The sequence below is a fragment of the Anser brachyrhynchus genome (assembly GCF_964034855.1).
Source record: "Anser brachyrhynchus genome assembly, chromosome: 5".
NCBI lineage: Eukaryota > Metazoa > Chordata > Aves > Anseriformes > Anatidae > Anser > Anser brachyrhynchus.
In genome coordinates this window covers 54,766,542-54,790,936 of record NC_137699.1, presented here as the reverse complement: position 1 = coordinate 54,790,936, position 24,395 = coordinate 54,766,542, and the positions used below count along the sequence as shown (strand labels likewise).

The window sequence follows — 24,395 nt, the reverse complement described above, 5'->3', positions numbered from 1 at the left end:
TTCAGGTATTCTAGTTTAGTTTGCTACAGTAATGGACAGCAAGTCCTTTTGTACTGTAACGCAAATACTTGATTCCTACCAGCTGAAAGCTACTTCAAGATTTTAATCTTTGATGGTAAGTGATTTCATTCTTGGACTGCTTGGGAAAAATGTAACTGAGCAGCAAAAGAGCATGAAGGATGTTACAGAAACGGTACAATACTACGAGGAATAAATAGTAGCATACTCTTGTCATAGTTGGGGTTGGAATGCTCTCGCAAGGCTTCCTGGATGCACTGAACTTGCTGTGAAACAGCAGACAGCATGCGCTCCTCCAGTCGGTTGAACTCGTCAAAACAGCCCCATGCGCCCACTTGGCAAAGTCCCACAAAGATGCGTCCCATTGCCTGCACGTAGAGAGGAAAATTCACTGATGTTGCACGGTTATTCTTGCCAATGCACAGGCAAAAGGAACAGAGAAGAGCACTTTATACAATGCACCCAAGGCAAGAAGGAGCTGTATTTGTACACAGGTCGTGCACAAGGCTCTGAAGTTCAGATATTTGCATCTTTCTATAACTATGGGACTGCAGCGTAGTCACAAAACAGTGAAAGCCCACTGCATAATATTTTGCTTGTTGATAGTAATGCCAGGTGCAGTTCCAGTACTTTATCAGAAGGCAGATACTAGAACTACAAAACACTGCAGGTCTAAAAGCCACAGTAGTTCAGGATGGCCAATAACCAACTGTTCACCACCTTTTTGAATGTAAGAACCAAGGAACTGTTAGAAATAGAAGAAGAAGTTGCTTCTTTGTAAAGTGCATAGTAATACAGTGGAACTATTTGGTAGAGAATGCTATAGGAGCAAGTGTGTACGTGGATTCAGGGGGAGAAATGAGTACCTGGAGAAAGGTTCACTGGAACATGAATAGTGAATAACCCTTGTCAGCTTGGGACTTGGTGATCCTGACACTGTGGTAGGAAGGGGGCAGGGGGCAAGGAAGGAGCATCAAGCACTATGTCCCTGACCTTATCCCTCCCTCGGTACTTTCTTGTGGCCACCACTAGAGGCCAAACACTGACTAAATGAATCAAACACAGCTGTACAGGAAAAAAAAAACACACACAAACACATAACACATGGACACCCCATGAGAGTTCAGGAAGGACCAGGATTCCTTGTCTGTGCTTTTATATTTCTGTTTACATAAACACCTCACAGAGGTTTTATTTTGAGATATCGGCTGTGTTGCAATTGACTGAAGCATTTCATCTGGTTCTCAGTTTGAAGATGTCAGTAATTTTGAAATATCTGGGTAAATTTTCTTAGTTTTGAGTAATCCTTCACATACTGAGGCAAACTCTTTAGCTTTGCCATGATGGTTAATTTGGTAATCATGCAGCCTCAAACTCCCCTCTGTTCTCCATTAAACCAGCACTATCAAGACAAATTGAACAGTTTAAGTTACTTTCCTAAAGCCAGTCTTAAGCTCCACATCCCTGTGCTTCCTATTCCTTTCCCTCCATTTGCTGCTATTGAACTACCAGTCCTAAAGAGAAAAACAAAAAAAAACCCTAGAAGAACATTCTCCCCCTGCAAACTATCTTACTGCAGGCATTTTTTTGTTATAGAGCATCAGTATGACCCACGGATACCTGCTCAGTTAGGTGTTATAGATGATCATTTCAAAAGTAAACACTGATGGCTGTTTTAAACTTCGGAAGAGATTTTTAGTGCTTGATAGCACAGACTACAATTTTAAATCAAACAACTTACCTGGAAGTCAAATGTCTCATCACAGTTGAAAACCAACACAAAGCGGCCAAGCTGATGTCCAAGAGCCTTAACAGATTCTGTTTTACCAGTGCCAGCGGGACCTATTTTTGAAGTGAGATAGACATGCTTCAGTGTTTATAGTCTGAGTTATCAGTGCCCAACTATGTAATCTGCCAGCATGCTGATTCCAAAGGTCCCTGACAAAAAACCTAAAATGGTTATACTTTATTTCCCCAAAAGACTGTTTTGTTCTTAAATGTCATAGTTTAAAACATTCTGAAACCTTATATTAAAGCTATAAATTAAAGAGAATAGAAGTTTATATACTTGTCTCAAGATTTTGTTGTACTTCAGTACAAACGTACCAAATGGTGATCCTCCAAGTCTTGCCTCCAGGGCTTGTGTCATTGTCAGGTAACAGCGGTCTGTAAGAGGTGTCTGTACTAGCTTATCCTGAACACCAAGGTACTCAAAACCATAGTTGAATTTGGCATTTGCCATCTGAATGGAGAGCTGTTGCAATACATCTGTCTGTTTTGGGTCAAAGTAGAACCGCATTTGGCTGAGCCACTCAAAGGATTTGGAGTTGTCGACCTTGCTTTTGATCAGTGATCTCGTAACATCTCTCTGGTGCACCAACTCAGTGATCTGGAGAATGAAACAACTCCTTAGACCACAGCAATACAAGCCATTGCTAATAAAGCCAGGAACTCTACAGCTTTTCAGATTAATGTAGTGAATTGCCATCACTCAGAAATCATGACCTACCAAAAACCTCTGCCTTAAAAACTGTTGATATGGAGACAGAACTAACAAAGTTGATTGCTCTTGCTAAGTCCTAGCTCTCAGTTTGCTCTTCCATTTGTCTGTTAATCCATTACACTACTGAACGAAGTATTTTACTTGCCAGAAACTATTAAGACAAATACTCTAAAACAGAGTTTTCCCTTTAAAAAGGAACAACCAAAGGTGATTCTATTCCCTGTCCCCTCCCCTCAATCCTTATCTACAAACAAAAACATACAATTATTACAATAATGGCAGCATAATAAGGTATTTTCTTTGGAATGAACAAGTCAGTGCCTTCCACATTTGAAATAGCCAGCCTGAGTGAACTAGGTTGTAATATGGACTCATGCAGTAAGTTGAGCAGAGTTAAAAACTGCAGCCACCTACAGGACTAGGGCTTGATGTAGGTGCTTAAATTGCATTAAACTTTTTTTTCCCCCTAGAGGAAAAAACAGAAGTCAGACTATTTGATTTTTCATTAACCTTTTAAAAAACCTCGCCTCCTAACCCATAAGAGGAAATAAGGTTTTCACTTACCAAGTGCTCCAGTTTCCTTCTGCGAAGAGGTGGCTGCTCCATCAACACAGAGTCTGCCAGGACATTGAGCGTGACCTCCACGTTAGCCAGCACTGACTGGAGAGGACTGCTGTCCCCACCTCCACCCATACCATTGAGGGCTGACTCAACATTCTCAGACCATGCAATCTGGGCTGACAGGACAACAAGCTGAGCCTGTGTAAGAAGAAGAATTCCCATCAGATAGTTTTCCTCACTGAAGTACCCAAGCTGCAATATGCTTAAGTGTTCCATACTGATACCTGGTATTTGTCAATCCAAGAGATGTAGACTGCTGGATCAATTGAAGTTGCTTTTCCGAAGATTTCTACTTCAGTAACAGATTCTGCAAGCAATTTAGCAAGGGTCACCCTCATTTCTTTCTCAACGAGAGTGAGCCACTCATTGATCTTGGGATGTTCTGTGATGGAGACAGGTGTTTTGAACAGCACCTGCAAGAATTATGTTCAAGTCAATGTATGTTCACATACTTAGAGAATTTTTATTTAAAAAAGAAACACTGGAACTCTACCTCCTCTCCTTCCCGTGAGGATATTCCCAAAACCACAGAGTTATCTTCATTGAGAATAATGCTAGAAACGCCTGCAAACATCTTCTTGAAGTGTTTCTGCAGTTTAGCAACATTCTTGCTGTTTCCAATGATTTCAAGCAAGTCTTCATCACCAACAAAGTAGAACCTAACAATCATATAAAATTAGATCTGTATCACAACTCCAACCATCACTTTCTATTTATTCATGCTTCATAGACAGCCACTATATGGGAATAACTGACACTCATTTCTCCAATACTGTAAGACGGCAAGAACACGTATTTGCTAGGAGAGCTCAGTTCTAAGACTTCGTCTCAGTTCACATGGTCTGTACCATACAAAAGCGTATACTTATTCCATGCTCTGGAGTATTTTCTTTACCTATCCATCCCTGAAGTACCCACAACAGTGCTTGGGATTGAATTAAGACAGGCAGAACTCCCACTCACTACCTCCTCATGTTGAATTACACTCTTATGCTTTCATGCTAAGTGATAAACTAGTTGACGACTATGGGTTAAGTCAGAATCAATAACTTAAATACTGGACTGTGCCAGTTTAGATTCTGTCCTTCAATCATATGCCAGAATTAAGCAGTTTCAAAGAGAATCTGTAAGCTTATTGAAATCAGCTGCAACGGTTCTTTAAATAACTTCTGAATCCCATGACCAGACACAGATGATCAAGTAAAGTTTTAGTTCCACTTCCTGAGAAGGGGCTATAACTGAATTCTGTACTTCAAAGGACACAGATATACAGCTGTAACATCTTATATATACACGATATGTAAAAACTGGCAGAGGCTTTACCTAACAGAACATTCCTGTACAGAAACATCACGTTACTTTACTTCAAGAGTCAACTGAAGTCAACTTCTTACCGAGGGAAAGAGGACCTCTCCCGTTCTAGGTATTCTCCTAGTGCCTTCTGGATCTTTCCAAGCAAGTCTGCCAGTCTCTCTAGTGACCTTTGCACTCCTTGAATGTTAAGAACATCCATCACAAGTGGAGATTTGGACACCTTTTTCATCAGTGCCAAAAATTCAGTGCTGATGCTGCAAGTAAAATAACATGGTACAATAGTATAAATTCAGTAACCACAGGCCTACAGAATTCCAAAATTATTTGTCTCTACATGACCACTGCCCTACGGAACACAAGGCTAAATTCCCCAAATAGATTTTAATTTACCTCAAGACAACAACAACAAAATCTAGCTTCTGTGCAATGTTAAATCTGTCAATTCCACTGCTGAAGGTCTACTTTTTTTCATTTCCTGAAGAGATGCATAAAATTCTTTGATCTGATTGGAAGTGTGTGGAAGGATGATCAAAGTGACTTAAAGTGGAGGAAGAAAACAGCATTTTAGGGTGAAACTAAAGGCTGCGACAACTGAAATCAGCCTGCTTTGTACAGCCAGAAAAACCCTCAAGGTAGCTGACCGGAACTTGCAAGAAAAATCACTTAATTCCCATCTACTTCTAAAAGCTCTATGCCACCCTTTTTAGTATAAACCTTTTACGGTCACAACTGTTCACAGGCATTTCTTCCTTTGTTTGGTTGATGAACTTAAGTCTGGGCTGTAATCCAACCAGACCAGGTAAGAATACAATTAATGTTTCAACTTAGGAGAGTGCTACACTGAAGTCATGAAGTTACAGGCCTGTCCATAAGATGCCCCAAGGAAGGCAAGAAAGGAAAAAAGCAATTAAAAAGTTACCTCTGGAACCGTTGGGTCTCAACAGGCAGCAAGTGCTTGATGTCAGCACTACCAGTAAAGATACCCTCCAGGTAGACCCATCGCCTTTGGACGTCTATCCAGACATCAAAGAGTGCCATGATACGGTTCAGTTTATCTTCCCAGCTGAGGGCATCTTCCTCAAACACCTGAAGTTTATACACTGCATTAATACTCATTTTAATAATATTGGAAGTTCCATTGCTAATAATTGGTAGTGCAAGCAGTCATTTAATAGTAACAAAGTATATATATGCAATTAATTATCTGTCAACCTAAACAGCTAATATAGCTCCTGCTGACAATCACATATATTAAGCAAGACAGGAAGACAAAGTTAAATTAAGTTACATTGTTTGGCTTTGTTCTGCATTTTACCTTGTAGTATGGTGATAGCTTCATAGCAGACACGCTATTAATGTGCTCTTTTACTTTGTTGAAAAGGTCATCCCATCCACGAATCAAACGACATTTGTTCTGGTAATTGACCAAGTCCAGTTCGTAAGTGTTCCACACTTCTCTTATCTAAAGGAAAGGATGGTTGATATACAACATCAATTATTTCTGCTTCAGCACAATAACAAAGTAGAAATGTATTAAACAGATTTTTCTTTTTACCCAAGGATTCTGGGTTTACACTCAAGCTTTTGTTAAAAATATTGAGAATATGACACAAGTAGGTAAAACGAACAATTTGAGGGGTTTGTGCAGTCAGTGACTGCTCTTCCCAAATGTTGCATTTTTATCAGTGAAAACCTGCACAGCTTCAAGTTGTTCCCCAGAATAGTGTTCCACGGAATCCCAAGCACTTGTATCAAGATCTTAGATTGACAGGTTTACTAGACAGGTGTCAGCCACCTGACAAAAAGGCTTTGATGTGTTACTACATGCATACATACAAGAGTTGATACTAGCCTGTTTCAAGAACTCTTCCAAAGCCATCTCTCCCTGAGCCACGAGCAGCACATCTTTGACAATCGCTTCATTTCTCTGTAAATCAACATCCCATATCTGTCCCAGGGTCAATTCTGAGACAACCCAGTTAACATGAAGCCTCTTCATTAGCTGTTTCCAGTGACGATCTTTAAGTGCCTCTGATTTCAGTTCAATAACTAACATGTTTATCTAGAAAAGACGAGAAAGCAAGTTACGTCTTGGAAGATGAATTATACAATGCATGTATTTTATAAATGAGTGTAACTTACCTTCATGTAGCCCTTCAGAAGTCTCTGAACATACTCGTAGGAGGCATACTGTCGCAAGCGGGCAGGGAAGTTTTTCAGTTGGTTCAGCAAACCATCGAGGTTTTGTCGAAGCTGTCAGTAACATAAAAGCACTGAAATATTTCTCTGGAAGTGCAGTATATATATAGGCATCCTAGTAAAAGTTAACATCTCATTTGAGAGAGATTTATTTGAAAATATAAAGCGTAATCTACAGGACAGCTCTTTTAACATTATATATATTTGTGTAAGATGTGATTGCTCTATAGTTGGGAATTTAATTTTATTGGTTTGATTAAGATTTGTGAAATAGCATTGTCACAAGCAGTTATAGCTTAGTGTTCCTACCACTGTCTACCCACTGACCACTGAACTAAAACTGATGCTGTTCATCCAACGATGAAGCTTCCCAAGGAGGTCCAACAGACCAGCATAGTATACATATTCTCCCTATACAGTACAATCTCAATTTCAAGACTACTGGAATTTCACAGGCCCACCAGAGAATTAAGTTGTGATAGATCCTGTGAAAGATTTTTTAAGCTTAGCATGAGAAGAAATATGCTCATGAGACACTGAAAAAGGTACATAAACACTGAAAATGATCTTGAATGTGACAATTGAGCACATCTATCTCAGGAAGTCTAATTCTTAATTCACATACACTTGCAGTAGTTACATTGTTTACATATACAGTAGTGAAATACCTTGCGAGGCTGTACTGAAACCCAGGGTTGTTCTTTCATTTGATCAATCTGTTCCCAGACCTTAGAGAGTTCAGACCAGACGCCTTTGAGATCCTGCAACTCTTCTAAGGCTACCTATAGTAAAGAATGAACCAAACATCAAGAGTTAGTGATAATTTCTTCAAAGTCATTAGCATAGGGGAGTGAAAGAGAATACTTTTAACACATCAAAAACCTTCATATAGCTTGCCAATTCAACAAAATTGCAATAGCAAGTGACCCAGATGAGATTTTTCTATCTCTGGTCACATAATAGCTTCACAAGATTAAGGCAGTCATGGACAATCTTTTAAGGCTAGAACTGGATGAGTGTGGACACCGGCACCCACAGGCTACAAGTCACTTTCTTAAATGAAGAGCGAGATGGAACTGAAACACTGTGCTGCAAGACTGACAAGGAGTTGTATGAACAGGTTATATATACCTGGACACGTTCTTCACTGCCACTGAGTAGTCCTGTATCTGTTAGTTCCAGAGCTTCTTTGGCCTTTGCACACTTCTCACGATCGTCTTTCAGCCTACCAAATTTTCCTTCATAAATGGTAAGAGCTTGAAGAGCTTCTTCTGGACGCAAGTTTCCCTAAAAATTGGATGAGATACATTAATCCAAAAACCCTAAAAGTAAGTTGAAGCTAAGTCAAAAGCAAGGACTGAATACCGAATGTTGGTCTGTCTCCTTATTTTTCTATTTCTCATATGCTGGCAATAACGCTACATACCAATTCTGTAAGTCTATTCCCACTTTTAGACGCACTTTTTAGCTTTACTGAATACCACTGTGGGGTTGGGGGAGAAAACCCTTTCTTCTCAATCTTCCTACCTTACACCTCTTACAGAGCATTTGTTTCAGCCAAAGTTTTGTTAGTAAATGAAGCTGTCCTGCTTTTTCCACCTACGACACTTACATTGTAAGGTTCGACTTCCCTCTGCCACCCAAGATAAATAAATCAACCAACAATTTATAGTAGAACATTCACAAAAAGACTTTAACCATCATGTATAATGAAAAGCTACAGAAAAGTTTTAAAAAAACCTACTTTGTTCTTGTTAAGTTCAAAGAAACCATTTTGTGAATGAATACTAATCATCATTACTTACTGTTACGGGCTTTGTTTTCTCCCAGTCTGTTAGCAAGTCAGTTGTTCTGCTCTCCACTGCCCGATCCTCTTGAACTATCTTCATCTGCAAGTTTGCTACTTGCTGTTGAATGGCAGAATCCTTCCGACGCATGATGTCATTAAAGGCACCCCATTCTCCCTCAATGTTGTCAATGTACAGCCAAGAAGACGGAAACTGGAACCTCTGTTTCTCAAGCAACCGCTGACCATTGCGATAAAGCTACAGGAGACAACGATTCTAAGTTAGCTTTGTCTTTCTAGCTGATGTTGCAAGACTAAATACTCAACATGTTAACAAGCACTCACTACAGAGATTCCTCAGGATATGAAGTTCAAGTCTGTTCTCAAGAGGACTTGAATATCATGACACTAAGCTTGAATATCATCTCAAGAATTAAGTCTGACCTTCTCAGAAGTAAGTACTAGGCAAGGCAACATACCTCAACTTGCTTTTCAAATTGCTTGATTTTACGTTTCAGGGATTGCACGTATGTGATGAATGTCACTGCATCTGATGTGCTGGCAGTATCCACTGAATGCTGCTCCAGTTCTTGACGGGACTGTGTGGGGAAACAATTCAGTGTTTTAGAAGTCTAGAATAAGTTGATCTGAAAGTGAAAAACTGGAGATGGATTCTTACCTTAGAAATCTGTGAATGGAATTCTGTCATATTCTGACCGAGCATTTGGCCAAATTTGCTGAGTACTTCCTTGTGCCAGGAGTCATACTTCAAGTTCACCTTTGATTGTACCTACAGTTGAATTGAGTTACATAATAATTAATAGCCTCGTCATTTTCTGTTATACACCCATTCTGAAGTTTAATGCATTTGTCACAACTAACAAATATAATTTCCTACCTTGCCATAGTCTATCACAACCGGTCCAAATTCCTTTCTAGTTTCTGCATTGTCAAATGTTCCTCTGGCCTTTCTTATCTGAACAAGAAGAGCTTGCCACTTATTCAGGTCTTCTCCAAGGCGGTTGTATATGTTTTCAGCCTGCATATCCCACAGACACTGGTACTGCAGCCAAACCTAAAAAGATATTTCACAATATTCATAACTTTTCCAGTATATTCTAAAAGATGCTTTTCCCTAGTCATGAAAATTGTTATAAAGGAGAACTGAGAGAAAAGTCCATGTTCATTTTAGCTGTAGCATCATGTGGTGTCAGCCTCCTACCTTAACATACTGTTCCACCTCAGTCACAATTCCCATGACAGCAGAGTACGACTCCTCCAGGGCAGCAGGGCCATCAGGCATCCGTGTCAATGCATTACGATAGAACTTCTCTTCCTCAGACAGCTCATAATGCACTCCAACCTGAGAACCACATGCGATATACATGAATTTCTAGCGTACTCACATTGATCCTACAGCAACACACTAAGATGCTGGACACAATTAAGTGCAAAGTGAAATTGCTCAGACCTTAGATAGTTTCATTACACCTACCTGATATCTCTGACTTTGAATTCTTGGTAGTGACAAGATTACCATCTTCCAAGAAAACATTTCCTGGTAAAGTTTGTATCTGCACTCTTCAATTGGTGGATTCAAGTATATCACCTGGTTGGTTATTCGTAGCTCATGTACAATGTTCTGCAGAAACAGTGAACACACTCAGTTTTACTGCAAGCCACTACAACACACACATTGACAAGAACTTTGGACTTCATGAAGTAGCACACTTTTAAAAAGCAAGTAGCTCTTTTATGGCAGAAGGCAAGTATTCCTCCAAAGCCAGATGAAGAAAAAAATATTTATCTCCGATAAAAGGCTCATATATAATTACTGCATTACGTAACTCCCAATGAAGAAAACACCAACCACTTACTTTGATCTTGGGTTCTCCCCCAGGTTTATGGCTCACTTGAGGAGCATCTGTATCCATGTCAACTTCTGCCTTGTCATCTGCTTGTCCAAGAAGAACTTGGGTCCAGGCCCTCAACCCAGCTTGCAAGCGAACACCGAGGATTCTTTCAATCTAAGGAAAGTAGGCCACATTGGAGGAAAAAGCTTCATATTACTGCATAAGGATCCCCACTGTCAAGATATTCTGACACCAGGCATGCTACGGATCCTTAAAGATCCAAGCACTCCTTTACCAAGTAATTAAAAGGAGGTTTAAGAGTTTTGGTAGGTTTTTCAGTCAACATCAATTCAAAGCTTCCCCTGCCCTCCTGGACTTTAATGGAATTAAGCAATTTTAACTGCTTTGCAGTTGACCTAGTGTCCAACAACCTGAAACTTAACAAGCAGTACCAAGCACTATTAAGGCACATAATCTTCACTATCAGCGTAACAAATCTTCTCTATCCTTTATCTACCTTGCTCCTACAACAAGTTCTTCTAGCTTTCTACACAATCGAACTATACCAATCCTTTTTCTTCAAAGGAAAAATTTCCCCTTGAATTCATTGAACCCAAAAGAGAACAGCTGCAAACAAAGAGATCTGACATCTTCTAAATATATACTATTCAAACCTACCTCCATATCCAACTTATTGACCCAGATTGGCAAGTTTGAATATGAATGGAGATTTAAGTCATCCACAGCTTTCTGAACCCTGTTCAAGATTTCAGAGAAAGTCTTGTGATCATACATGCATGTTTCCAGTGATCTCACTTCCAGGTCTATTTTCTCTTCAATAATGAGCAGATCATCCACCTAAAGAAACAGTTTAAGAAAAAACAGAAGGTTTAGTTTGACAGGTTAGATACAATGATATCCAAGCAGAAATGGTTAGTCACTTCTCTTTACTTTGATACAGCAAGATGATCAAATTTAGTAGTACTAAAACATCCATTCAGTTGGACAATTTGTGCCAATTCAGTCAGCTAGTTAAACAAAGAGCTACAGAGACTATATTGAGCAGGCCATCAGCTACCAAATTCCACTTTTGGTTAACGACTCATTACTGAAGTACGAATGTAAAAACAATTGCAGTAATTTCAATTTTTTGAAAGATAAATAATAAAACAAACCTTTTCCTGGAAACTGAAGACAGTCTCGGCCAAACGTTGCACATATGGATCAAGTTTGTATGACTCCCACACGAGTGCAATACCTTCTGCAATCAAAGCCTGAACCTCTTTCTTCAGACCAGCAACCAGAAGTGAAATAGTGTTACGCTCTTCGACTTTCTCACATGTTCGCTCATACGTACGGACACTTTCAATGAGAGAAATGGCAAATGGATAAAGCTGGTTTGCTTGGTGAGCTTTGTTGACAATTGCTAGAGGAACACGGAAACCCAGCCACTTCAGGTTTCGCACTTCTTTGGAAAGTGTAATTATTTCTGGAAGGAAGTTGACTTTCAGTTTCAGGACGTTTCCAGTTCGACCTCTAACACGAGTGCTTTCAATGGTGAAAATACGGCCAGACACACCGAGGTTGCGTTGCTGAACTTTTCTTGCCCAGTCATCAAAGATCTCTTGAGTGTTGAGCTTCATGCGAAAGCTATCTCCATCTTGCTTTAGTTTCTGACCTTCTACATGATTCTCCCAACCCTTACCGAGGACATCCTCAACACGCTTCATGTAAGCAGTGAGCTGTCTGTCAATTTGTTTTGCCCAAATGATAGACCCAGACACTGGAGGCAAGTCACGAACATGACTCATTTTACAAGCTTGACTTTGGGGGTATTGTACTTTAAATTTGTCATGAAGAGACTCAATATCATCTTTCACACGCTGGATCAGTTGTGTTTGATATTCACGAATGGCACCTCGAATGTGAGGCCTGACAAACAAGGCATTAAACCGAGAAAAGATTCTGAACATTTCATTGGCATTCTTTGCTGTACCAAGCTGGTCTCTCAAACGGGCAGTTATCCTTGTTTCAACCCTATCAATTCTTTCATCGTACCGCTTCATTGCTGCCTCCCAGGCTTCTGTACCTTCTTTGGAAACATCTAACCCATCTACTTCCTTAACATTCTCATAAGCGAGATTGACTTCTTCAATTGCATTAGCATCTGCAGCATCAAAAAGTACTTCTGCTACTTTCATATCTTGAGGTTCTGGTACCTCTCCTTGATTTTGCTGGGCAACAGCAGTTACCTGCATTAAAAATTACGGTTTAAGTGAGTTAGATGCCTCAAAATTTGCCTAGAAATAGCTAAGCACAGTCTGTTCTAATAAGCATTGCAAAAACCTAACAAATTAGTATGCAAATCCTTAGCAAATTTTAGTAATGTCTCAGATTTAAGTTCACTAAGGAATAGGACAAAACAGTCACTTTATAAACTTCCACAACTGTGTAGCACAGTCTTCATTTTCTGCTATGCTTTAGCCAAGCTCATATACGCACACATACACACACACTAATTAATCTCCTCTATTGTAAGTGTGGACTTGCTGTGTCTGTTAACATGAGCATGGTCACATAGCATGTGAAGTATGGCAGAGTTAAAACTAAGCCTATTAGCGCGGGTTCATAAACAGACCAGTTTGGGAAGCAGAAAGTGAAACTGAATGTTACGTTAGTTTCGTACTGGGGAATTTTAAAGCTACAGTGAACATGAAGTTTTTGGAAATTAAATCCACTTTCTCCTCTAATTTGTAGAGATGTTTCCTGCATTTATACATAACTGGACTTCTTTAGAAAGAAGACCAGATTTGCAGGACTAGCATCTGCCAGACTGTAACTGAAGTTTCATTTCTCCTCCCTTGCTACTCTTCTGCAGAGTTTTAGTAGCACAATCCAATAGGACTGAATGTTAAGATAGACCATACAACAGAATTACTACAGTTGGGGAAAAATGAACATTTGATACCTAGATACCAGCATTTACAGTCATCTCCTTCAATACAGCCCTCCCCTTCCTCTGCACAATAAAATATTGCCTGCAAGCAAAAAGGCACACAGCTTTTCTGTCTGGTAACAATCAAGATTACCTGAGGCCGCAAGACTCTCACAATAACTGCCCTCAGCTGCTCATGCTGACGCCTGAATTTCCTCATTTGATCAAGACGAGACTGGAGTTTCCTATGAGCAGGATTGATACGCCACACCATCTTCAGGTTCTCTTCCCTTTTTCTTTTTACAATATCTCTCAGCAGAACTTGTAGCTTCTCATATTCATCATCCCAGGTTTGGAAAACTTCAAAGCATGCAACCATTACCTGAAGAAAGTTTTAGGATAAAAACTTTAGCTCCCAAATGAAATAATTCCTTATAATCACCAATCGATGCAAAAATAAAGCTGCTGGCATTGTGAAAACCATAAGCATACCTTTTCAAACTCTTCATAGGCAACATGCATCAGTTTTCTGGTTCCCAACACTTTAAGTAGCTGAGAGCTCAGATCTCTTGATATAGCTTCCACTAGACGCAATGCCCTTTGAATAGGGTATTTTGTGTTTCTGATTTTTCTCAAATGGGTAAATATTGCAACAAGGGCCTGCCTTATTTTGTCCAGCTCGGTAGCTGACAGCAAGTCATTCAGTGGAAAGTCTTTCATCAGTGGATTATAGTCATTCACAGTTTCCAGAGCCTGTTTTAGACCTAAATGTAACAGAAAAGATTTTGACTTAGAACTTTTCATTTCATTAAACCAATCTGTACAAGACAGTAGCTTTAACTAGACCAACTTTACACAGCAGTGGTCTTTGTACCACAATACTCAAGTTTTGTAACAAGTTAATTTCCACAGGACATTCGTGAAAAATCTTATTGAGCAGACATTTTACCTGTGTCTGTATCAAAGCTGACAGTTGCGTGGAAACGTTTGCCATGTTTTAGAATATCCAGAGTTAAAAGAACTTCTGGACTTTCACGTTTTTCCTGAATACGATACAGAGCACGTTCCAGGTTTAACCAGAAACTTATCTCCTGTAACGCAGTGCCCGATGCGGGATCTCGATCGAGTTTGGTCACCTTAAAAATAATAAAAAGAAAAAAAAAACAGGGCGTGAGGAAGGGAGAAAAACATTTTATTTACATGCTTCAACTGTAAAAGCTTTCTCTATTACTAAACGTAATTGAGACCCATATCATCTAGGTTCTAATATTCAAACAGCAGTTAATTTTGGCAGTCATTCTGTGAGAAGTATAGGAATTGCAGTACAAGAGTCAAGGTTTAATTCCAGTGGTCTTAAAGGTTGTTTTTTAAGACCTTCATGTACAATCTTCAGCATGGCCTAAAAAAGCTACCTCTCCACTTTCCTGATCAACATCTGTATTTTGATTAATGACAGATGAGCCAAGCAAGAAAACAAATGTTTTATCCTCTGGAGTAAGCAAGGGCACTGCTTTTTCAGGAGCACTAGGTGTTTACTGTGCCCATGAAGAAAAAAATTCTGAGATGCTCTTCCTGAGTGACAGCAGAAGAACAGCAGAGTTCTTCTGAAAAGTAACAGGCAAGAGTATAAGAAATTATGAGATAGGAGTAGAGCAACTGTTGTGAAGTGTTTATGTATGCACCTGGAGAAATAACAAAACAAAACTAAAAAACAAGTCCTGTTTCTCTCAACCTGCTGAACAGATTTGAGGAATGGTTACAGCCTTCACCAGGATACTGCCAAGTTACTTAAGTCTGTTTATTCCAGTAGAGACAAAACAGTTCTCAACGATTTGCAGAAGAATTTAGACTAGACTCTTAAATTTAGACTAGGCTTAGTCTAGTCTAGAATTAGACTAGAGTCTTTGGTGGCTCATAAAACTGGTCTCAGATCTCCAGAGTATCCTGCAAGGAGCAATATTTTACCACTTAAACTGTGAAGATACTTGGGGGAATTTTTCACAGTACTACAGAGCAGTTCCTATCACATAGTCCGGCACTTGTCTTGTCTACCTTTTGTATCTCTCTAATCCAGCGATTGACTCCAGACTGTAGCTGATTGAGGAATAACGGATCCTCAGCCTTCTCGCCAAAATCTGTAACCTTCGGTTTTTCTCCACGTTCATAACACTGCTTGGCAACATTAGTAATGGTTGCATGAATTGGCAGACTAATCTCTGGAATCTCAATATTCTGCTGCAGATGCAAGAGGCCCATTTCAAGTTCTGCAATCTTCTTCTCAACTGAAGGAGCCATCTTATCACCATCCCTGAAAGAGCATAGGCATTTCCATATAAGAAGCCAAAACAAAAACCTTACGTGACACATTTGAGACATTTAAATTATTTCCCCAGGGTCAGCAGCAGCTTCATATGCAATCGTGTGCTTAAACAATTTCACATACAACTTGGCTTGAAGAGTCACTGTCTTATTTTTTTCATTGATGGTAAATGAAAATGTAAATGATGATTGATTTTTTTCATTCATGGTAAAGCCACTGTGGTGTTTTTACTCGGGAGGGCTTGGAGGGAGTCCTGGTGCGGTGCCAGTATTGCGCAGCAGTAGACACAACACTGGTGTGACACCAGTGCTGTTCTAGCTACAAGTGCAGAGCACAGCACCGTATGGGCTGCTGCAGGGAAAGTTAACTCCATCCCAGCCAGACCCAGCACAACACCTACTTCAATTCATCAGCAGAGAAGTGCAGTATTTACATTGAATTACCTGTCTGCTTTGCCAGATTCTCTGATATAGGACTTGAAAAAGGGAGCAACGGCATTGCTAATGAAAGAGTGTAATGTTTCATACGGAGAATCTTCACTGAGAGTGAGCACTCTCAGTTGGGAAGACACTGGTTTGTCGGCATCAATCACTGGTGTACGCTTAATGAACGCCAGGCTGCAGAACAGAGAAGAGAGTTACCATTTGAAACTTAGAGACAGAATAGCTTTAACCTCACTGCAAGCTTCATTCACAGGAGGTAAATGCTAACCTCCATTATCATATTTTATAATCTTGCTTCTGAGAGACTTGAAAACAAGTCTTCCAATGAATACATCTTTATACTTCAGTATTCAGCTGAACTTAGCTGTGAACAAGCACCCTGCAGTACATGCATGTTAGAAGCGCACGCCTTAAGAAGCTTCAGGGAGGAAAGTGACATGGAATGGTTAAACAATAACAAAAGATTACAGAACCCCAGATGTATGTATGTTTATAAGTGTACTGATTAAATAAGCCCATTTACTTTGTGTATCTTTGTATATTTAACCTCAAGGCCATTAGTTCTAAAGTCCATTCCTTTCAGCCTCGTGATACACCCTTGTTTCACCAGAGCCTCCCCCTTGAAAAGCTACTGCCCCACCCAAATAAGCACACTGCACAAAGCATGAGGTAAATACTAATGATCAGTCTTTGTAGGTTTTGCTTTTACTGGGCAAAAATGTCAAGATCTATTTTACTAACTCACCTGTTTGATTTTATTCCATAATGAATATCAGTGCTGATACTGTAGGAAATGAACTCTTTTTCCTCTTCTCCTTCGTCTCCCACATCCTCTGCAAGAAATACACTATGTTAAGAAATATTTTATTTCTAAGGCATCTGTCACCCCCTCTCAAACATCTTCTGCTTCAACCAGGCAATTTTCTAACCTTTAATTCCTAAATCACCTTATACAAAATAGCCAATGTTAAATTTAGCTTTGCAATATCCCTCAAATTCAGGATGGGTTCCCTGGTTTTCTAGCACAACTCCATTAAATTTTTCAGGTTGCTATAAAAAAAGATTAAACATCACAAGCAAATTATAATCCACATCCTGCTTATAAAGCAGAATGAAATTTTCTGCAGTACAGAACATGCACTTATTTGCAGAGATACGCTCCCAGGATAACTACAATTCAGCGAGAACATTAAACAAATACTTTTTTCCTTTTATAGGCTGCTTCGTTTTTTCAGACATTTTCTTTGAAAGTGTTTTGGAAATTAAGTCAGAACAAAAAAAAACAACCAACCAAACAACCCACAGGAAGTAGTCAGGCATTAGTAGAGCCAACGTATCACAGATGATGTAATTACTGGGGATGCGGGGAGCTGTGCTGCAATGCAGAGATTTCGGTGCAGAAGGTTACTCCCTGCTGGGAGACACACCCTGACTGGACGCGTTGCACTGGACTCTCATTCTGCTCTGGTTTCATTTGGCACTTCATACAAGACATACTCTCAGGCTGTCATGTTTGCGATCCCAAGCAGCAGAAGCCTGATCACAGACACTACAGGAACCCTTGTGAAAGCTGTCGACAGGCTGTGTAGCAAATGATATCACCTAACGTTTTAACTACTTAGAAATACAGCTTCTGTTTTGCTGTATTCATAATCAATAATTTGCTTCATACTATCTATTCCTTGAACAAATTTTGACAGAAATAGTTTTTAACAGTGTCAGGGACGACAAGATCTCCGTACGATGCTGCACATTCTGAATACTCTTAAGTTTGATGGGGTGTCTGTGGGGGTCTTCTGTCACAAAATGCACTTTTGCCAAATAACTGCTATTAATCCAGAAGATATTGATGGAAATGGCTTCTGCCCACAATCTACTAGTATTCGGCTTCTAGAACACGCAGTGAGGGTTTCAATACACTTTTAATCACAGATTTGTGAAAATAAGCTAACTGATCACCACTGCATCATTACTTCCAACCCAAACTAAAGATTACCAACCTCATGAGCCTGACATAAGAAAACTTCAGAGATCATTTGCATAGCCTCTTAACACTCAGTGGACTTCCTTTAAATCTTGCTAAATGCTGCATCATGAATTCATAAAGATTGTTTTTCTTCTCTGGAAAATTCTAGTTATCCCTACCAAAATAGAAGTCTCAAACTTTCGAATGGGAAGGAGGACAATCAGCGGAAACAGTTATAACAAAGACAGGATATTTCAAGCAACATCTTAAGTTCATCTTAAGTGGAAGAACCTTCTCTAAGCTTCCCTTGATGTGCAGAAACTGCAGGGATGCATCCCGTATCTTACAGTGTGGCTGCTGACGTGCTACGCAACGCGAAGTATGACTGCGTTAAAATTTGACGCGCATCTGCAGGGACTGAACCAACAGCACGCTTGGAGTAGAGATCCAGAAATTTAATGTTAAAATTTTGCAAGCTCAGACTGGTGGGCATGCAGCCAAATACAGATTGCAGGTTTTGTTTAACAGTAAATGTCCGTGTTATGAATGAGTTCTATGTTATTGGTGTTCATCGGCCTGGATTCTGCAACAAGGAGCGCCTATTTAGCGGCAGATTCATTGACAAATTTCATAAAGAGTCATTTCTGAAATAAATGGAGCATGTAAACGACAAAAACGTCCGTCAGAGCCAGCTTTGCTGCGGTATTTAATGTAGCATTTGCCGAGATTTCCGATAAGCGTTTACAAGCAGCACGCTCAGCAGCCCTCGCTGACTAAACAAAGACGTGCAGGGCCTCCGCTAGGCTTTAGGAACCTGGGAGTCTTGCTAATTACCCACAGAGGGGCACTTTCTGAGGGCCGATTCAGCCCCCCAGCCCGGTTTGCTCTGCCAGCAGCAGGTTACCGGTGTCACCAAGGAGCCCGAGCAGAGGGCAGGCCGCAGGAGCGGCGCCCGGGGCCTACTGACGAAGCATTTCTCCCGGGCCAGCCCACTGTGGCGGCGCCCATCGCAGCCCCAGCCCCGGCACGGCGTCGGAGAGCAAGGGGCGCAGCGCAAGGAACGCGGCCAGGCCCCCCGCCCTGTCAGCCGCCGGGCTCCGCCAGGCCCTTCCCTTCCTCCCCCGGCTCCTCCATCCCCCCGGCGGGGCGCCGCCGCCATTTTGTGAGCGCGGCGGCCGCGGGCCCTCGGCTCACCTTTGAGGGTGGAGCGCTCCACCAGCACGGTGTGGACCTGCGGGTCGGAGAGGAACTTGCGCATATGCTCCACGGCGCCTTTCTCCTCCAGCGCCGCCTCCAGCACCGCCGGCGCTTCGCCGCCATCCTCCAGCAACAGCGGCACCAGCTTGCGCAGGTGCTTCTGCAGCACCGCCACGTCGGCCACATTCTGCACGGCCGAGCCCGACACCTCCATACCGCCTTCCTCGCCGCCGGGGCCGCCGCCCCCGCCGCTGCCGGAGTCGGACATGCCGAGGCAGGAGGCAGGCAGCCGCGCTCCGCCCGCTCCGCCACCGCCCGCCGCGCTCTGAGCGCCGCCTCGCCGCCGCGGGGGAGGCTGGGGCGGGCGGGCCGACACGCCCCGGGGCCGGGCAGGGCTCGGGGCTCCGCTGCGGCTGGCTCCGGGCCCCGGAGGAGGCTGCCGAGCTGCCTGGCTCCGCTCCCCGGAGCTCCCCGAGCTGCCCCCGCGGGGCGCTGGGACGCCGGCCGGGCTGCGAGCGGGGAGCTGGAGGTCGGGCTTCGCAGGGCGGCGGCCGCTTTGCTTCCCCTCCCTCCTCTGTGCTTTAACAGGAATCACAGCGAGCGGTGCGTTCTTTTGTTCGAGTTATTTATTCTGAGGGGAAAAGCAGGCCGCGCGTGCCCCTGCGAGGACAACAGAAGGGAAAACGCTTCCTGGGCCAGCCCAGCACTGTACTGCCACTGGTTCACGTGGAAGCTGAGGTGTTCAAATAGAATAGAATTGGTTGGGGTGGAAGGAAGCTTGGAGATGACCCAGTTCCAACCCTCCTGCCCCAGGCAGGGATGCCACCCACTAGATCAGGTTTCTCAAGGCCCCATGAACCTGGCCCTAAACACCCCCAGGGATGGGGTATCCACAGCTTCTCTGGGCAACCTGTTCCAGTGTCTCACCACCCTCATGAATTTCTTCTTTATACTCAGAGGGTAGGTTTAGATTAAAGCCATTACCCCTTGTCCTATCGCTACACTCCCCCATAATGTGTCCCCATAGACCCCTTTTAAAAGTACAGCAAGATCCCAATGAGATCTCCCTAGAGCCTTCTCTTCTCTAGACTAAACAACCCCAGCTTTCCCAGCATTTCTTCATAGGAGAGGTGCTCCAGCCCACTGATCATCCTCATGGGCCTCTTCTGGACCCTATATCTGAACCACTAATCCAGATTCTGTTGCCAGTTTCCCAAAAGCATAGGACAGAGAATACCAAATGAACACACTGATGAAGGAGACTTTTTTTCAGAATTTCATTTTTGAAAACCCTTAATCTTCCTTTACCACTGTCACATACATGCTTGCTGTAACCCAATGAATATGCTTGCCTGACCTAAGTTATCAGATGAATCCAGCTCACTGCCACAAAGATGGACAATCCTGTTCCTCCTTGCCCAGTCTAGTCTCCTCCCTTGCCTGGTGCTGGCTCACAGTTGCTGCTGGTTTAGCAAACAGAAAGCGAAAGGAGAACATGCGTGGGAGAGGGGTGGTGGCAGTCAAGTTCCAGAGCAACTCCCCAGATCCCAAAGCACATTGGAGGCACGGGTTGACCACAGACTGAAAACTCCACTTCTTGTTCCTATGGAGGTGGAGAAGGGGATATCCCCCCCCCCCCCCCCCCCCCCAAAAAACCAAACCAAACCAAAATTCTCTCATTCTCCTCATGCATCTCCCCAGGTGGACACAGAGGCCCTCACAATGTGCAGAAACCCTCACACTCAGAATCTGTTCAAGATGTGTACAGAAAGCGCAGCCACATACCCCAGCTCTTCTGTTTCAAGCCCCCCCAAAACACGCATATGCTCAGTACGCTCCTAAGGGGTTTAGGAACCCAGTGTATCTTGGAAAAAACAGTGATTTCTGAAGTAATACAAATCTCAAAACTTTCTTCTCTAGAAGGAAAATGATCATTTCATCAACCAATTTTCACACACAAGCACCAGAACTAATACATGTAATCCATCCAAAACTGCTCAAAAACTGATCAAAACCATTTAAATTTTCACTTCTAAAACCCTTTTTATTAGAAAGGTAAACTTTATTTTTGATGAAAAAATTAGTAGTAGATACTTAACTCAGTTGAATGTCCTATTTAAGGAACACAGCTACTGAGTTATTAAGTATTTAATACAACACGCCCCTATTTTCATTGTCTGAAGGCCAGTTTGTTCACATCCTATTATTCTTCTACATAGAAGTTATGTTAAAGGATTACATTTTATATATATGAACATATAACGTAACATATATATATAAAAGCACTTTGTCAGGCTGAATTCCACCAAGGACCCATAGCTAGGTCCTGCCTGGCTGCTTCCCAGGGGGAGAAGAACCATCTACTACTCATCTCCATATAGTAAGCGTCAGTTCGGGCCATGCATCTAGAAAACAGGTTAACTGAACATCCCAGCTCAAGTGTACATTGGCATCTCTTAACAGGTTAGCTGAAGCTATGTGTTATGAAATGTCAGCATGCTCATTCTTCTAAACAGCTGTCATCTGCTGCACCAAAATACCACAGAATTTTTTGTAGCTTACAAAGAAAGATACAATAGCATTATTCTAAAATTGCTGCCAGGAAAAAATGAGAGTAAGGAAAGTAAAGTAAGGAAATAAGGAAAAAAAGCAGGACAAAGATGAAAAATAAGAATCCAGGTATTTATACCCACTACTGCTGAATCACAAAGAGTGTCAAAAACCAAAACGAAAGAAAACAAACCAGCAAGTCGTACATTACTTTAAAAAAACACACAAAAAATATCCTATATGTGACAAGACTATAATAAAGAACAAGTCTAGGACTCTGTTATCAAAGTGTCAGACCACTTGCAACTAAAATGCAGTTTAGATAAGACACTTTGTATTCCTTTATTCACTTAATCCTCACCTGCTGTGCCAAAGGGGGTGGTAGGAAGACACCATAAATTAAAGGAAATCAAAACAAAGATAAACTTTTTTTTTTTTGCACAGGTTCTTAGGTTCAATTAAAATCTATGGGAAGAATAGGCTCAATCAGAGTGAAAAATCATTTCCCTTGATCTACTTCGAGTTGACTATGAATATCTTTTTCTTGGATATTCATCTTAGTATCAAAACACAAAGAAAGACTTCTCCAGGCAGGGTACTAGAAAAAAAGCATAATCTATTACTATGGCAAGACCTTCACACCGGCATGAACACTCCTGTGTTTTTCTGGTCCACAAAAATGTCTAATATAACTTGAAGCAAATTATGTGAATGCTCTCTCCTCTTTATATCAAAACAGTGGAAGCCTTCTCCCCTCAAAATCCTACGGTGGAAGCCTCTGAAACTTCACATTTTGTGCATACAGTCCCAATATGAATCGGTTCACGGAAAGGCAGCTGCAGTCATGCTGCTCTTCAATTATGTGATGAAGGAATAATGCATCATCTTCCTTAGCTCCACAGTAAATTCCCCCTTGGGAAATTTTTCACACACAGTATTTAACTACATCAAAAGTTTTATTTCATAAGGTAAAGGCAGTTCAAGCCAAGTCTCATCATTTAAAATAAACTATAATCCAGGGAGACAGGGATATGGTAATTAGAATGGCATTTCTTAATTAGCTATATGCAGTTTGATCCTCCACAATTATTATGCACAGGAAGGATAAGATTCTAGGAGCAAAAATGCTCCGCTTTCAGGCGGATGGTCCATAGCAGGATCCAAACCAACCCTCCCCATAAACTGGAATCCTGGAAGTACTCTTTCCAAGGTACTAGAACAGTTTTCAGAAAGTAAAACAAGCCTCCAAACACAAGTGTATCTGTGCCACACTTGCACCTACCTTTCTGCTTCTAAAAAGCCTTATCAAGCTAGCAATGTCAAAAAAAAAGTTGTTGGTCAAAGCCCCGGAGTTTAATTCCCATAGACAAAAATGGTTAGTTCCCCCTCTCCCACTTCCTGAACATGATCACAACTCAAGTGTATTTATATAGGAAAAAAAAGTCACAACTTCCACTATTTTAAAACAGTACCCGCTATTGTATTTTGAAAGATACTTGATCCTAATTTTATAAACAATGTCTGAATCCTCACTTGTTTCAGTATCTATTGTTTTGATTTATGATTAAGCCTGGGAGTGCATGTGATGAGTTTTAGCTCATGCAGAAAACTCAGTTTCTTTAAACACAAAAAGACTTCACAGGGAGGTGGCTACTGAATTTAGGTGTCTCCAAAATGAGTAGGTTATTAGCAGAGTTCTTTGGATTGAATCTTACATTTCTAACTCAATAGTCAGATATTGATCCTGGGCCTCTAGGAAAAGGAAGCCCCCCAGAAACAAACAAAACTAACTCCACTCCCATCCCCGCATCCCAAACTACCCAAACAAAATTCTAACAAGCAAAAAACCCGAACAGATAGGTATTAACATTAAAAAGACAAAAAAAAACCCCAACCAACAAACAACCCCCTGCACCCCAACTACTTGTTTGAAAGTCAAGCTCTCTGTGAGTCATTACCTTAGTTCTTTTGGAGACTTTTAGGGTTCCAGAGGGGAAAAAAGATCTTTTCTTACATCCTTGCCATCTGACCAGTCATCACCTACCCACACCATAATCCTTTATGGCTACTTTGTTTGAAGCCTGTCAATAGAAGCGCTACATGGGAAAATATTATGCTATAAAATGTTTTCATATTTGTGGACTGGAAATTTATCAAATTCTTTTCAGTACTGATACCTATTCTAGAAGCTAAGTTTGCTTTTTCTATTGAATATATATTAGCCCCTATACCTTTATTAATAATCTTCCCATAAAATTCCTGTTTTTCAGGATTACAGTATTTTGTGAAACTTATGAAATTATATTATTCTTTAATTCACATAGCTAATTCTGCAAACTACGATAATCTGAACACACCCCCCAAGGCCCTGAGCTAAATTTAGTCTCATGATGAGCAAGTAAAATTCACACGTTCTTTATTTGTCCATATAATACACCATTTTTTTGTTGTTTTGTTTTAAAATTAGATAAAAGCATATTAAATGGCAGGTGTATGAAGTTCTTCAGAAACAATGCCAGAACAAAAAATTGAATTACAAAATGTTAAAAAATATGTAGGTACATTTGAACTTAACATTCCACTAACAGTGTTACAGAAATTGTCTAATGAAAAATAATTGTTCCACTTACCTATTTTTGCTGTTTCTAGGAACTTTTTATTCTGTACATAGGACGATTCTGTACAAAATA

General features: G+C 41.1%; 1 protein-coding gene across 1 annotated transcript in view; it reads right to left on the bottom strand.

Annotated features, from left to right (window-relative positions):
* The window catches only part of DYNC1H1 (dynein cytoplasmic 1 heavy chain 1), a 44,395-nt gene extending 24,886 nt beyond the window's left edge, over positions 1 to 19,509 (bottom strand). The window contains exons 1-29 of the mRNA XM_080593917.1: positions 19,153 to 19,509; positions 16,738 to 16,825; positions 15,993 to 16,166; positions 15,282 to 15,537; positions 14,179 to 14,365; positions 13,722 to 13,993; positions 13,384 to 13,611; positions 11,470 to 12,546; positions 10,973 to 11,152; positions 10,319 to 10,468; positions 9,937 to 10,083; positions 9,664 to 9,804; positions 9,340 to 9,516; positions 9,121 to 9,231; positions 8,921 to 9,040; positions 8,461 to 8,700; positions 7,787 to 7,942; positions 7,324 to 7,437; positions 6,599 to 6,709; positions 6,309 to 6,518; positions 5,772 to 5,918; positions 5,376 to 5,542; positions 4,537 to 4,710; positions 3,636 to 3,801; positions 3,367 to 3,555; positions 3,086 to 3,280; positions 2,125 to 2,407; positions 1,760 to 1,860; positions 227 to 386 (exon numbers count right to left, since the gene is read on the bottom strand). Coding sequence (XP_080450043.1) covers positions 227 to 386; positions 1,760 to 1,860; positions 2,125 to 2,407; positions 3,086 to 3,280; positions 3,367 to 3,555; positions 3,636 to 3,801; positions 4,537 to 4,710; positions 5,376 to 5,542; positions 5,772 to 5,918; positions 6,309 to 6,518; positions 6,599 to 6,709; positions 7,324 to 7,437; positions 7,787 to 7,942; positions 8,461 to 8,700; positions 8,921 to 9,040; positions 9,121 to 9,231; positions 9,340 to 9,516; positions 9,664 to 9,804; positions 9,937 to 10,083; positions 10,319 to 10,468; positions 10,973 to 11,152; positions 11,470 to 12,546; positions 13,384 to 13,611; positions 13,722 to 13,993; positions 14,179 to 14,365; positions 15,282 to 15,537; positions 15,993 to 16,166; positions 16,738 to 16,825; positions 19,153 to 19,423 — 5,992 coding nt within the window. The 5' untranslated portion in view covers positions 19,424 to 19,509. The remainder of the gene's footprint in view (positions 1 to 226; positions 387 to 1,759; positions 1,861 to 2,124; positions 2,408 to 3,085; positions 3,281 to 3,366; positions 3,556 to 3,635; positions 3,802 to 4,536; positions 4,711 to 5,375; positions 5,543 to 5,771; positions 5,919 to 6,308; positions 6,519 to 6,598; positions 6,710 to 7,323; positions 7,438 to 7,786; positions 7,943 to 8,460; positions 8,701 to 8,920; positions 9,041 to 9,120; positions 9,232 to 9,339; positions 9,517 to 9,663; positions 9,805 to 9,936; positions 10,084 to 10,318; positions 10,469 to 10,972; positions 11,153 to 11,469; positions 12,547 to 13,383; positions 13,612 to 13,721; positions 13,994 to 14,178; positions 14,366 to 15,281; positions 15,538 to 15,992; positions 16,167 to 16,737; positions 16,826 to 19,152) is intronic.
* Positions 19,510 to 24,395: the final 4,886 nt, after the last annotated feature.